Source organism: Dendrobates tinctorius, unplaced genomic scaffold (genome assembly GCF_039654945.1).
Source record: "Dendrobates tinctorius isolate UK_male_01 unplaced genomic scaffold, ASM3965494v1 ptg000011l, whole genome shotgun sequence".
NCBI lineage: Eukaryota > Metazoa > Chordata > Amphibia > Anura > Dendrobatidae > Dendrobates > Dendrobates tinctorius.
Window position 1 is genome coordinate 1738560 of NW_027361679.1, and position 16131 is coordinate 1754690.

Here is a 16131-nt window from a genome sequence, read left to right on the forward strand (position 1 = left end):
CCAATACTGACTACTTCATATAAATATTTAAGAGTGTGGCTTCTCCCTCTTTATCCCAACGTGCACCCTGACATCATGATTGTGCGGTCCTGATGTTTGCCATGACAATTCACTAGCAAATAGCGGTCTTAGCGTCTGCCAGCTATAGTAACATGTTCAAAAGTCAGTGACAATTAGGTGGTGAAAATCAACTTTTTCATTCCTATCATGCCACTTTGTATTAATTCCTGAAAAGCACCTGAAGGGTTAATAAACTGTCTGATAGCAGTTTTCAGTATATCACGAGGTGTTGTTTTTAAAATGGTATAACTTTTGTAAATGTCCTTGAAAAAATGAAAAATTGCTGCTACATTTTTAAACCTCCTAAAATGCTAACAAAATAAAATACAATTTTACAAATGTTGCTGATGTAGAGCACACATGTGGGAATTATTATTTATTAATTTTTTGCTATGGTATGACTGTCTGAATTAAAGGGATAATCATTCAAAGTTTGAAAATTGCTATTTTTTTACATTTTTGTCAAATTTCTGATATTTTCTTATAAATAAACACAAAACAGATCAACCTAAATTTACCATTATCATAAAGTATAATGTGTCACGAAAAAACAATCTCAAAATCACTGGAATTTGTTGAAGCGTCCCAGTTATTACCACATAAAGTGACACTGGTCAGATTTTTAAAATTTGGCTCTGTCACTAAGGGGTTAAGTTTATCATATATTGTTCCTGTTTGTTCCTGAATAAAGACGCACTGTTGTCACACGCTTGGAGAGCATACTAAATAATTCGCTGCTAACAGAAAGATACAAACAAGGTAAATATTAGCATGTCAAACAGCAACAGTGTGTGTAGCAGAGTCAAGGGTGTACAAAAATAGCAGAGGTGGCACATGGAGGCACAGATGCAAAGGTACAGGACTCTAGACAGTGGAACTGACACTGTGACAATCAGCGGGTCTGGGCAGACTTTTCCTTAAGGTCCCGTCACACACAACGATCTCACTAGCGAGATCGCTGATTTTGTGACGCCACAGCGATCTCGCCAGCGAGATCGCTGTGTGTGACGGGGATCAGAGACCAGCCCCCTCGCCGGGTATCGCTGATCGTGCAGCATCATCCTGGGCCATTTTTTCATCGTTGCTCTCCCACTGGCCAGCACGCATCGCTGCATGTGGCAGCGGGAGTCAACGATCAGCGAGGCTCCCAGCGCTCTAAGCAGGCGCTGGAAGCTGGTCTCTAAGGTAACTATTGGATTACTAAGCGGCGCGCGTCACTTAGTTACCCGATGTGTACCTTAGAAACCTGCGTGCTGGCAGCTCCCGGCGCAAGCACGCAGGTTTCTAAGGTACACATCGGGTAACTAAGTGATGCGGGCTGCTTAGTAACCCGATATTTACCTTAGAGACCAGCGTTCTCGCTGGTGCTGATAGCTGGTGAAGCTGCCTGTTTGGCAGCTCACCAGCGATCATGTAGCGATGCACCAGCAATCCTGACAAGGTCGTATCGTTGTCGGGATTGCTGATGCATCTTTATGTGTGACGGGGCCTTTAGAGTAAACAGAAAAAAACATACATACAAGGGTACAGGACTAAATGTACTAAATATAGAAGCACAAAGTTTAGAATCAGATTTATACCCCAAGGATTCCTTCCCTTCCATCGGGTAGTCCAAAGATTTAGTACAGGTTTAGATGCCAAATAAGCTTATAAACATACAGATGTGTGAAAAAGTGTTTGCCCCTTTCATGAATTCCTATTCTTTTCCATGTTTGTCACACTTAAATGTTTCAGATCACTAAACAAATTTAAATTTTATACAAAGGGCCCTGTCTGAAAACATGGAACAGTGGTGAACCTTCCCAAAAGTGGCCAGCCGACCAAAATTGCCCCAAGAGCGCAGTGACAACACATCCAAGAGGTCACAAAAGATCACACAACAACATCTAAGAACTACAGGCCTCACTTGTCTGAGCTAAGGTCAGTGTTTATGACTCCACCATAAGAAAGAGACTGGGCAAAAATGGCCTGCATGGCAGCTTTCCAAGATGAAAACCTCACCTGAGCAATAATAACATAAAGGCTCATCTCAGTTTTGCCATAAAAACATCTTGATGACACCCTAGACTATTGGTAGAATACTCTATGGACTGACAAGACAAAAGTTGAACTTTTTGGAAGGCGTATATTCCATTACATTTGGCATAGAAGTAATACAACATTTCATAAAAGGAATAAAATGCCTACAGTAAAATATAATGGTGATAGTGTGATGGTCTGGGGCTGTTTTGTTGCTTCAGGACCTGGAAGACTTGTTGTGGTATCTGGAGCCATGAATTCTACTGTCTACCAAAAAAATCCTGAAGGAGAATGTCTGGCCAGCTGTTCATGACTTCAAGCTGAAGCGCACTTGGGTTATGCAGGAGGACAATGATCCAAAACACACCAGTAAGTCCACCTCTGAATAGCGTAAGAAAAGCAAAATTAAAACTTGACCTTAATCCGAATGAGGTGCTGTGGCATGACCTTAAAAAGGCGGTTCATGCTTGGAAACCCTCCAATGTGGCTGTTTTGCAACAATTCTGCAAAAATGAGTGGACCAAAATTCCTCTATAACTTTGTAAAAGACTAATTGCCAGTTATCAAAAATGCTTGATTGCATTTGTTGCTGCTAAGGGTGATCAAACCAGTTATTAGGCTTAGGAGGCAAATGCTTTTTCACACAGGGCCCTATAGGTTTGGATTTCTTTTTCACTTAATAATAAAGAACCTAATTTGAAAACTGCATTTTGTGTTTTCTTGTATTTAATTTTGTCTAAATTTAAATTTGTTTGGTGATCTGAAACATATAAGTATGACAAATATGCAAAAGAATTGGAAATCAGGAAGAGGGCAAACACTTTTTCACACAACTGTAGAATTTTCACTGTCTCGCTCTTGTCATCTGCACCTCAAAAGCATTTCTAGAATTCAACCTTTTCTTACTTTTGACTCTGCAAAAACTCTTTCTGTTTCTCTTATTCATTCTCGCCTTGACTATTGTAACTCTCTTCTAATCGGTCTCAATCTTACCAAACTCTCCCCTCTCCAGTCTGTCTTGAATGCTGCAGCCAGGATCATATTCCTCACCAATCGTTACACTGATGCCTCTACCTTGTGCCAGTCATTACACTGGCTACCCATTCACTCCACAATTCAGTATAAACTTATTACCCTCACCCACAAAGCCCTCCATGGCTCAGCACCACCCTACATCCCCTCCCTTGTTTCAGTATACCACCCTATCTGTGCCCTCCATTCTGCTGATGACCTGAGGTTAGCATCCTCAATAATCAGAACCTCCAACTCCCATCGCCAAGACTTTACACGTGCTGCACCAGTTCTTTGGAATGCACTTCCCAGGTCAATACGATTAGTCCCCAATCTCCACAATTTTAAGCGTGCCCTGAAAACGCATTTATTCAGACTGGCCTATCGCCTCAACACATTAACCTAATCTATCCCTGCTTGGCACAGCCAAAAGTTTTACCATAACCAGGTTCCCCGCATCATGTTCCCACATGCTTTATGCATCCATTAGCCCTTTGTGTCTGTTCTGTTACACACTTAACATTATGGCTGGTCCATACAATCAGGGCAACTGTTACCATCCACCTTTCGTGTCTACCTCTTTCCTCATAGACTGTAAGCTTGCGAGCAGGGCCCTCATTCCTCTTGGTATTTGATAATCTATGTGATTATTGTTATGCTGTAATGTCTATTGTCTGTACAAATCCCCTCTGAAATGTAAAGTGCTGCGGAATATGTCGGCGCTATAGAAATAAAATTTATTATTATTATTATTATTATTATTATTGCGTTCAGGTAGAAGCAAAACGACTTTTGAGTGCACCCAGCAAAACATATTATTGACTGGTCCTTAGGTCAACATGCAAATTGCTTAAATTCCTCAATAGGAGCTGACATTAGCTCATTGTAGTATTGTTGCAAAAACATTGTACAGGTGTTGCTTGTTCAATAAAATCTTAAAGCCAGAGATCCTCAAACGAAAGTACCATAACTCAATTTTGTATTTTGCAACTGTGCATTAACATTTTTACTATAATATCTACATGTCAAAGAAAATATGAAAATGTTTTATCTCCTTAACAAAGCATGTTGTGCATTTTCTGTACATGTCTAAGGAAGTATGAGAAGCTGTGCCTGCTTCATAGGAGGCAGATTCCAGCAGTGTTACATAGCCAGCACCTGCCTGAAAGTATAGGGACCAGAGCGTAGTCTAAATGCTGCATTTTAACAATTTATGGAATACCATATCAACCTGGGGCCTTTATTATGCCATATTAGTCCTCCTGTGAGGCTGAGTCACAGGTTGAACTTCATGTATCATGTCAACCATTGGCATTCATTAGGCCATCGTAGTCCTGCTGTGAAGCTGAGCTACAGGCTGAACTTCATGAGCAAACTGTAATTTCACTATATACTGCAGTATTTAGTGTTGTAGTATATAGTATAAGCTGTTGCAGGTTCAAACCCCTTAAGCTGGTTTCACACTTGTGTTTTTTGTGCTGTTTTTAGCGCAAAAAAAGCATGCGTTTTTTCCCCTATCTTTTACATGGGTGCGCATAGGTGCGCATACACATGCGTTTGCACGCGTTTGTATGCACATGCATTTTTTTGCAGTGTGCGCTCGGGCGCACAAAATGCCTCCTGTTGCATTTTTTGTGCGTCCGACTTGCCCCCCAAAAATGCATGCGCACGCGGTTTTTTTCACAGCAAAACACCCATTATAGTCTATGGGTGCGCATACATGCGCATTGTAATGTGCACGTATGCGCAAAAAAACGCATGCGGTTTTTTTTAAAAAATGCACCAAAACCCGCACAAAATGCACACAAACGCATGATGCATTTTTTTCATGCGTTTGTGTGCGCAGAAAACGCACCGCAAAAAAACGCAAGTGCGAAAGTAGCCTTTAAATATCTAAAAAATAAGGTAACAAAAAATGTTTTTAAAAATATAAAAAAAGTTTAAATTTCCTTTTTTCCTATTTCAAATACATAAAAAAAAGTAAAAAAAAAATGAATATATTTGGCATTGTCATGTCTGAAAAAAAACATTCCACCACAATTTTAAATTATTTAAACAGTATGTTAAAACACGTAGAAAAGATGTCGGTGGCCCTCAGTCTCAAGTTAAAATTCTTCTTTTATTCAAACATTTTAAAATTTAGAACTGGGGAAGTGGGTAACTTCATGAACAACAGGCGTTTTGCATCTCTCTTATGCTTCAAATGTTTGAATAAAAGAAGAATTTTAACATGAGACTGAGTGTCACCGACATCTTTTGTAAGTGAATATTCCGGACCGCATCCAATCAGCTTGAGCAACTGACAGCCACGATACCGACCAACTGCAAAACGTTTCAGTATGACAGCAAAAGAGGTATGTTCATCTTGAATGGTGGCAGTGTTTTTGCGGTTTCCCTTTTTGTGCGCTAAATATGTTAAAGCACCACTTCAGTGCTTTGAATGTAATTCCCCTCCCCCCTGGCTCATTCTCACCCGCTGTCACCTACATCCTTTTCCAGCATCGCTCCCATTGATCTCCAGTGAAAAAAGACCTGTCGACAGCTCCAGTGTTTCACAGAGCTGCACGGAGGTCACTTTTCAATTCAAGTCTACGAGAGCTGCGTTCTGGTTCTCATAGACTTGTATTGAGAGCTGGTGACAAAGCTCCTGACTTCAAGCCAATCAGAAGCTGTGACAAGATGGCGATGCAGATCCGAAAAATGGTGAAGACGCCGGAGGGTGAGTATATGAATAGGACAGGAGACTTACATTTACATACATGCCAAAATTGCATCATCAAATACACCAGGTCAGGGTGCAAAAAAAAATCCAAGCCCTCTCTCAGAAAATAGTGAGACAAAATTTTTTTCCATATGCAAATTTCAGAATTGTTTGCGTCACTAAAATAATAACTAAAAAAACTACACAAATTTGGTATTGCTGAAATCATTCTGATCTGGATAATCATGTTGCCAGTCCATTTTCAACGGCCATGTCGAAGGAAAAATGCAAAAGTTATGGCTCTTGGAACAAGGGGAGGAAAAAAAAAGATAATTTCCAAATGCATTTAAAGGTCCATCTTCACTCAGTGCATGGTACATGAATGCATTTTGTTAAGCCTGGGGACAGTATATAGTTTTTTACACACTTTGTATTTAAGCCTTTTATGGAATAATGTAGAAGACAATGCTGTTTCAGTAAGAGGCATATAATGAAAAAGTCAGTTCATGCCAACATATACGTCAGGAAAGATGAGAATGCCTTCAATAAAAGGTTCAAAAACAAGTGTGAACAGAGCTTTGTTAGAGTATTGCATATTGTCATACAGTCCTATATATTAAGTCAATCTAAACCAATTAGAAAAGGCATGGAAACAATACTTACTCGTTCTGCGCTGGGTTAGCTCGTGAAGGTTGTGTTCACAAGATGACATCTTATTTTTTAATGATTTCATCAGCACATTATCCAGTCCCTTTAAGGTATACACATTGAATGCCTAAAATCAATAACATACAAAAGAAAAAGAAAAAAGTTACAATTAACAGTCCATAAAACATATGTTTATCAAGCACCAAACATAACAGTCAATATTGTGCCTTGGGCGCACACACATGGGGAATATAGAATTTCTTTGTTGCATATCATGTACATTCTTATAACTCTCTATAATCACCCTGCATTAGAAGTGTTTTCAGTATGTACAAAACTGTAATGGCTAGTGATGAGAAAGTGTGCTCGTTACTCGAGCTTTCCAAGCATGCTCGGGTGTTCTCTGAGTATTTGGATGTGCTCGTAAATTATGTCTGAGTACCCATAGCTGCATGACTCTGGATAGGTCGATTTCTCCTAACCCAATACCCCCTACTGGGCGCCCGGCCCCTCCCCTCTTTTACGTTAATTAAAGACAAGCGACAACCATTTTCTTTGGGTAATAATGGCCACAGCAGCCTATTTATTGATATTATTGGTAATCAAAGACACATGGTGAGGTCCTCGATATTATGTCGGCCTGGTGGTTTTTCAAATGGCATTTCCCCATTCCCCCAGCCTTACTCCTAGCCACGTTTTCCTCTCACTCAGAAGCACCATGCACCGAGGGAAGGGGTAGCGCTCTTGACCCTGTGATCACGATGTTCCATCGCCGGGAATCACCCAATCCCATACTAATGTGAACCCGACGTTCCATCATCGGGTATCACCCGCCAACTTATGTTACTGTGATCCTGACGTTCCATCGCCAGGTATCACCCAAATGTCCAGTTAATGTGAACCCGACATTTCATCGCCAGTTATCACCCAAACTCACCAGACCACCACCACCTCAAATGAAGGGGATCCATGCCTTTAAAGAATCCCCAATCCTAGTTTTTACCCACCTTCGAGGACCCACCAGCGCCTCAAACGATGATACCCAATGTAGCAAAGACCATTTGCTCACGAAAAGCCATCCGACAGTACTCGGGAGAGGAAAAAAACCCTATTTTTTTTTTATATATATATATATATAGGTGGAAACCTCCGGGGAACCACGACTGACGGATTGCCCTTCCCCAGGGCTTACTTGGTCAATGCAATTAAATTTTTCTTGCTTTCGTTGTGAAAAACCAACATTTTTTTTTTTTTTTTTAAGAAAAACACAATTTGCAAACATTATGAGCATGATAAAATTGCCAATGATCGCCACTGTGACCCGAAGTTCTCTCCTTCCTCTGGGGCGGGTGGGTGGGTCTTGCTGTCCAGTCCTTCGGAGGTCAGAAAGGGCTTCCCTAGTCCTGCACAATGCTTTTGTCTACTTAACCCCACCCCTCAAACCTATGTCATATCCCCTTTTTCCAGGATGTCCACCTGACAGCAGCATGGAGGACGTCCTCCTCCTCCTTACAGGGACAGGAAAGCACACGAGAGGTTAAAAGGCCATGTCCCACCCCCTTTCCCTCAGTGTTTTTCCTGTCCCTGCACGGAGGGACATGCGAGAGCTTACCGGAGGGGCTCAGGGGATCGTGCGGCCAGTCCAATCCTTCCCCTGTCAAGAGGTCCCGGGGCCGAAACTCCCCGGTGGGGAGTCCCTCGGCTCCAAAGGCCAGGAGCAGGACGACGCTCCTGGAGGGAGCCGTTCCTCCCGGTGGGGGGCTCTCGGCTCCAGGACGGGTCGGCTCCCCGCAGGCGGCTGGCCGAGCGGGCACCGACAGAAGTGAGCGCAATCGGGGCTGCCAGGCCAGGCGGGCCGGGCCCCGCGGCGGGCCGAGTACCCGCAGGATGGCGCCGACGGCTGGCGAGGTCAGCACTGGAGGCCTCCAGCGGAACGCCATAGCAGGCGGGGAGGCGGCTCCCTGCAGGCGGCGGGACCGGGGAACAGAGCACGGTCGCGCGCAGAAGCCCGGCAGGAAGTGGAGGCGCGGCTTACCAGCGTCACATTCGGTGACGTCAGACGCCGGTTTCAAATCCAGGGCGCGCGCGCTCCTGGACCACAGCGCTCTCCAGAGTCGCCACAGGTCGTTCTAGGCTGTGTGACTGCATTGGTCGCCTGGAGCAGGATGGAAGGCAACGCTGCAGCTGGTGGAGGGGTAAGTGCGCATAGCGCAGACCACCCTCCCCACCCATCCCCACAGCCCAGATTTGAATAGGTGCCCCTTATGTTATTAGGAAAAGGGAATCCCGGCAGAGTCCCCCTCGGGGAAGGACCCGGCAAAAGCCACCTCCAAATCGGTCAGATGTCCGGTGTGCAGAGCAAAGCTGCCAGACACCTATAGCAAGACCCTATGCGGTCCCTGTACCTCCAGGGTCATAGGCGAGGAACAGCCATCTCTCCTTTCCGAAATGAGGTCGCTGATAAGGGAAGAGATTCAGGCCTCTACAGCCCGGCGTCAGTCCCCCAGCCCTAGGCCAAGTCGCAAGCGTCCAAGGTGGGAACCAGACCCAGTATCAGAAGCGAGCCCTAGCGAGGAATCCGATTTCCGGGACTCAGACCAGGAGGAAGAAGGCGAGATCCTGGGGGATAGACAGGATCAGAGCAGGAAGTACCTATTCAGACTGGAGGATACGGACGAGCTGGTACACACGGTCAGAAATACCATGCAGATGGAAGAAGTCCCTAAGCCACAGTCCAGACAGGACTTAATGTTTGGAGGACTGGTGTCCCACAAACAGGTGGTGTTCCCTGTAAGCGAACACATCAAAGCAATGATCCAGGAGGAGTGGAAGGAAGCAGAGCGTCGGTTGACACTCTCCCGAGACTTTAAAAATAGACTGCCCTTCGATCCCGAGGAAACTCGGGCGTGGGAAGAAGTCCCTAAAATCGACGTCCCAGTCGCCAAGGTTACTAAGAAGACGGCTATCCCATCCGAGGACTCATCAGGTCTTCGAGACCCGATGGATAGAAAGGCGGACGTCTTGTTAAAAAGAGCATGGGAGACGTCGGCGGCCCTGATTAGAGCCAACATAGCAGCCACCTCGGTGGCCAGGTCTAAGTTCCTGTGGTTGGGGCAGTTGGAGGAACACCTAACCAACAAGACCCCGAGGTCAGAGATACTAGCATCTCTTCCTCTCTTGAAATCAGCTACGGCGTTCCTGTCGGATACGTCGGCGGAATCAGTAAGGTTTGCGGCCAGAAACAGCTCCCTCTCTAATGCGGCCCGGAGAGCAGTCTGGCTTAGATCCTGGTCGGGGGATAACCCTTCTAAAGCAAAGCTATGTGCCATCCCTTTCTCGGGCCTGAGGGTGTTTGGTCCAGCCCTTGATAATATCCTTGAGCTGGTGTCCGATAAGAATAAGGGATTCCCGGAAGGAAAACCCAGGCGGCCCCAGTCCTTTCGGAGAGGCTCCTTCTTCAGAGGACAGTCGGAGTTTAGGGGTCGGGCGAGGTCTAATAGAAGCTCCTACAAAGGCTCCTTCAGCCAAAGTGGGAGGAACAGAGGTCCCCCATTTGCATCAACATCTAGATTGAGGAGACAATGACGCCATAGGCATTGGGGGGAGACTTCGCCACTTTGCAGCAAACTGGTCACGAGTCACCAACAATCAGTGGGTCCTCAGAACCATCAGGGAAGGCTACAGGATAGAGCTCTATTCTCCTCCCCCCGACAGATATATTGCCCCCACCGTCGTCCGGGATGACTCCGCAATGTGGTCGGATCTTCAGGACATGTTAGACTCAGGGGTCATAATACCAGTTTCACCATCAGAAAGATGGAGAGGGCACTACTCTTCCCTGTTTGCAATCACAAAGAAATCCGGCGAGGCCCGCACCATCATAAACCTGAAGCCACTAAATACTTGGGTCAGATACAGGAGGTTCCGGATGGAATCAATCCGATCCGCAATTCCCCTAATAGACAGGGACGCAGTTATGTGCACCCTAGACCTAAAAAAGGCATACTATCAGGTTCCTATCCATCCCTCATCCCAAAGCCTACTAAGGTTTGCGATCAGCTCACCAGCCCGGACCTGCCATTTCCAGTTCCAGGGTCTTCCATTCGGGTTGGCCTCAGCTCCCAGGATCTTTACGAAACTGGTGGTAGAGGTGGTGGCCTACCTGAGAGATCAGGGTATTGTGATTGTTCCGTACCTGGACGACTTCTTACTGGTGGCAAGATCCAAAGAAGCGCTCATCCGAGACAGGATCCGAACAACTACCGTAATGGAGTTCCTGGGCTGGGTGATCAACTGGGAGAAGTCGGACCTCACACCAGACACCAGAAAGGTATTCCTGGGAGTCCTCCTAGACTCAGCCGACAGAATATCCTGGCTACCCGAGCAGAAGCAGAAGTCCATTCAGGCCAGAACCAGATGCCTGTTGAAGCGTCAATGCTCCATAAGGGAAGCAATGGAGGTCCTGGGCCTCATGACGGCCTGCATCCAGTGCGTCCGATGGGCCCAATTCGACTCTCGATTGTTACAAAGAGAAATCCTCGCGAGGTGGGACAGGAGTCAGGCGTCACTAGACAAACCCCCTAAGGCTCTCAGGACGAGTAAAGGAGTCCCTTCGCTGGTGGTTACAGTCCAGGAACCTTCAGGTGGGCGTGCATTGGACAACCTCTCCATACGTGGTAGTCACCACAGACGCAAGTGCGTGGGGATGGGGAGCCCACATAGAAGGGAAGATCTTCCAGGGGAAGTGGCCAGCAAGCATCAAGGCCAGATCCTCCAATTTCAAGGAACTCTTCGCGGTCTGGGAAGCGTTGCGGAGAAACCGGTCGGTACTAAAGAGTCGCCATGTCCACATATTATCCGACAATACAACGACAGTGGCATTCCTGAAACACCAGGGAGGAACCAGACATCAACCACTACAGGCACTGGCGGAAAAGATATTCACGTGGGCAGAACGAACAGTCCGATCCGTGACCGCGGCACATCTAGAGGGTTCCCAAAACGAAGTGGCAGACTACCTGAGCAGACAACAGATCCACCCGACAGAGTGGGAATTGAACGTAGAAATCTTCGACCAGCTTTGTCAGCGCTGGGGACCCCCAGTATAGATCTCTTCGCAAGCCGGAAGAACTCGAAGGTTCCCAGATTCTACTCCCTAAATCCGATGGACCATCCACAAGGCGTAGACGCCCTGAGTCAGACTTGGGGAGAATCCCTCTCTTATGCGTTCCCACCACTGGCCCTCATACCGGCAGTGCTCAGGAAGATACGCGAGGACCACGCAAGAGTGATATTGATAGTGCCATACTGCCCGAAGAGAAGCTGGTTTCCCCTTCTAGGAGCCATGGCAGTAGAAGATCCAGTCGAACTGCCCCTGTGGGAGAACATCATCCACCAGGGCCCGATCCACCACCCGGACCCAGCAAGACTCCATTTATCAGCTTGGATCCTGAGAGGGACATCCTGAAGGCAAAAGGATTGTTGGAGCAGGTCATATCCACCCTACAGGCCAGCAGGAAGCCGGTGACGTCGGCAATTTATCGGAAGATATGGAAAAGATTCTGTCTGGAGGGTGGCAGGTCCGAGCTCGTGGCAGGCACCCCTGATCTCCCTAACATACTAGGGTTCCTGCAGGCAGGTTTTAATAAAGGCCTCAAGCCCAGCACTCTAAAAGTCCAAGTTTCAGCCTTGAGCGCCTTCTTCGATTACCAGTTAGCTGCACATCCCTGGGTGATAAGGTTTATAAAAGCCACACAGCGCCTGCACCCCACAATTAGGCAGCTCACCCCGCCATGGGACCTGGGCCTGGTACTTCGGTTCCTCTGCTCGGACACTTTCGCCCTTAGTGAGAAGATAGCCATCCCTGCTCTCACTCGTAAAACGGCCTTTCTAGTAGCCATTACCACGGCCAAAAGAATAGGGGAGATCCAGGCCCTATCCACTAAGGATCCATACCTCCAGATAAGAGAGGACCATATAATCCTAAGGTTAGACCCGGCATTTACCCCGAAGGTGGCCTCTACAAGAAATCTGAACCAGGAGGTAGTGTTACCCTCTTTCTGCGATAATCCCCGAAATGAGAAGGAGCGGCGGCTCCACTCGCTAGACGTGAGGCGCGCAGTTATAGAATACCTAGAGGCCACCAATAGTTGGCGTGTCGACCCGAACCTGTTCGTCCTCTTTGGAGGTAGGAATAAAGGGAAGAAGGCCTCTAAGGCGTCCATCGCGCTTTGGATTACCTCAGTACTCAGTAATCTCGGATGCCTACCAGGCTGAAGGCGCCAGCCCGCCAGATTCCTTAAAAGCCCACTCTACGAGGGCGGTATCGGCCTCATGGGCCGAGCGGGCGGGGGCGTCAGTTGATCAGATCTGTCGAGCGGCAACCTGGGCTAGTCTTAATACATTCTGCAAACACTACAAACTAGATGTGTTAGCTGGTCAACAAACCGCATTTGGGAGAAAAGTTCTCCAGGCAGTAATCCCACCCTGAGGAGGTGCTTTGGTACTCTCCATGGTGCTGTCAGGTGGACGTCCTGGAAAATAGGTATTAGACCTACCGGTAATGATGTTTCCAGGAGTCCATCCTGACAGCACGGGTAGTTCCCTCCCGGTTGTGTTATACTGCAATGTATTATGTCATGTCATATGCTGTAATATGATCGTTTCATTAAACCGTTTCTAGTATCATCCACCTTGTGGTACTTGTCAAATCACTGAGGGAAAGGGGGTGGGACATGGCCTTTTAACCTCTCGTGTGCTTTCCTGTCCCTGTAAGGAGGAGGAGGACGTCCTCCATGGTGCTGTCAGGATGGACTCCTGGAAACATCATTACCGGTAGGTCTAATACCTATTTTTAGACCCTTACCCCTTGTCTCATCTTACACCCCCCTCTAAGCTGTACCTGTGTCGTCCTGCCCTCGAAGTGTCATGTCAGTCTCCTCCTATCACTTCGTTTCCATGTCCAGCTGATACTTGACTCTGGAGAGGTCGATTTCTCCTAACCCAATACCCTCTACTGGGCCCCGGACCCCTCCCCTCTTTTACATTAATTAAAGACAAGCGACAACCATTTTCTTTGATAATGGCCACAGCAGCCTATTTATTGATATTATTGTTAATCAAAGACACATGGTGAGGTCCTCGAAGTTATGCCGGTCTGGTGATTTTTTCGAATGGCATTCCCCCATTTCCCCAGCCTTACTCCTAGCCGCATTTTCCTCTGACTCAGAACCACCATGCACAGAGAGAAGGGGTAGCGCTCTTGACCATGTGAGCCCGACTGTTAGGAGTCAGGTTCCTGCGTCTGCTCTGCAGGAATCCAGACCATTCCATTCTGTGGTCTCTTGCTCTTTATCTACCGCAGAGGAGATTGCCTTGCAGCTAATCTCTCCAGGGGCTAAGTCCCTCTGTCCTCCTACTGAGCATGCTCATGAGACGGTTTCCCATTGGAGATCGGGAGTCATGTGCTCAGGTCCTGCTCCAGATCTCATTGGTCCATCTCGGAGATCTGGAAGCTTCCAGAAGGTCCCGGCTGCTATAAAAAGCGCGCATGGCCGTTCCGCCAGGCGCTAGTATAGACTATACTGCTATGTGTGAATGGTGATGGATGTATGATTCTGGTGACTGACTTATTATGAAACCCCTTCCCTCTGATATTACGCATGTGGATAGGGAATTAGTTCAGTAGTCTGTGCCAGTCTGTGGCAAGCCTCAGGCCACTGTGCACACTGCACCTCTGCGCTAGCGTCCGACATAGCACCTGCTTTGTAGCTGTGTCGTCCAGCCCTTCTTGGCGTTCGCAGTAGCGACGCCGCACACACGGTAGGTCTAGATGGACGCAGCCCCTCAGACTTAGTTCCTGCTCCTGTGACCTTATACCGTGTTTACCTGAGGCCTGTGACTCTAACAGGCTCTGCCTTGTGTATGTTTTTGTTGCGGCGCCTCTGTGTGTGAACAGAGCCCGCTCTGCGCACTTCGGGTGAAGTTGAACCCGTGCGCATTATATCGCCATATTGCTCGTCTGCAATTACTCAGCAGCGGTTGTAACACCTACTGCACGGTGGACCCCGAGCGGCGAACGCACTTTATTATTATTCTTTTTTAGTGCGTTCCGCCGTTCCTAACATTATACTAGCACCAGAGTCTGGCTAGTGATGGCAGATCAGCAGCAACTCCTTCAGTGCATTCGCCAGCTAGAGGGCCGGTTGGCTACTCTTGAGAGTGTTATTACAGCTGCGAAGTCTTCGGAGGCTGCTGTACAGGCAATCGCAGAGGCGGTTTCTCGTATGTCCACGTCCTCCCACGCGCCGACAGTTACCCGCCTCCCGTTGCCCGATAAATTTTCTGGCGATGGCGCCTCCTGTAGGGGTTTCTTCAGCCGGTGCTCTATCCAGCTGCGCAATTCCCTACGGAGCGGGCCAAGGTGGGGTTTATTGTTTCCCTTCTGTCGGGCAAGGCGTTGGAGTGGGCTACACCACTATGGGAGCGTGGTGACCGAGAGGTTTGGACCGCTGCTCAGTTTTAAACAGCTATTAAGCAGGTCTTCCTGGGACCACAGGTCACACACAACACCTCTCTACAGCTACTGGCTTTGACTCAGGGATCCCTCTTGGTTAGTCAGTATGCCGTTCGTTTTCAGACACTGGCTTCCGAGCTGGAGTGGTCTGACAAAGACCTCATCCCTTTGTTTTGGAGAGGTTTAGCTGAGCATGTTAAGGATGCTCTTTCTACCAGAGAGGTTCCTGCAAGTCTGGATGAGCTGATTGCCATTGCCACCCGTATTGATCTCCGTTTTTCGGAGCGCGGGCTGGAGCGTGCTCAAACTAGATGGAAGGTTACTCCAGCTCCCAACCTCTTTGAACCTCTGGAATCACCCGAGCCAGAGTGTTCACTCCCAGAGCCCATGGAGGTGTCTCGCGCCAGTCTCGAGGCTCATCCGACACTAAGTTCCATTTGCAGCTGCCACTGTCAGCACACTGTTCACCAGGATAACTGGGCCCCGCAATGGCCAAACTCTGTGTCACTGGGCAAGACCTTTGACCCCCCTCGCCTTCGGCCGAAGGTTCTCGCGTGGGCACACACGTCTAGGGCGGGTGGTCACTGTGGCTACATGCAGACCACAAAACTCCTGGCAGGGTTGTATTGGTGGCCGCACAAGGCTCAGGACATTAAGAAATACTTTATATTCAGGCATGTGCCTCGTGTGCTCGGGTAAGCTTCCTTAAACAGAGAGTGGAGACGTTCGCCGACACACCGCGGCGTCCCACTTCAACTTATGCTCCATACGGTTTTGCCGCTCCCATTGTCTCCCACGTGTCCCTTCTTAAACCTGGCAATCTTGCAGCCTCTGATACCTTCCACGTGTCCCGATTTTCCGTGTCACCTACCGGGACATCAGGCTTGCCTTCGGATGAGTCTGAGGCCTATGCCTCTGATGGGCACAGGGTGGTGAATTGGAAGGCTCAGAGAGGAGGGGGCCCTAGGAGGGGGGGTAATGTTAGGAGTCAGGTTCCTGCGTCTGCTCTGCAGGAATCCAGACCCTTACATTCTGCGGTCTCTTGCTCTTTATCTACCACAGAGGAGATTGCCTTGCAGCTAATCTCTCCAGGGGCTAAGTCCCTCTGTCCTCCTACTGAGCATGCTCATGAGACGGTTGCCCATTGGAGATCGGGAGTCATGTGCTCAGGTCCTGC

At 47.7% G+C, this 16131-nt stretch overlaps 1 protein-coding gene across 2 annotated transcripts in view; it reads right to left on the reverse strand.

Moving 5' to 3' along the window:
• Nucleotides 1-16131, reverse strand: part of BANK1 (B cell scaffold protein with ankyrin repeats 1) — a 1011739-nt gene that overhangs the window by 629865 nt on the left and 365743 nt on the right. For both annotated transcript variants that reach the window (XM_073589285.1, XM_073589294.1), the window contains one exon: nt 6455-6566. In XM_073589285.1, the coding sequence (XP_073445386.1) occupies nt 6455-6566 (112 nt within the window). The remainder of the gene's footprint in view (nt 1-6454; nt 6567-16131) is intronic.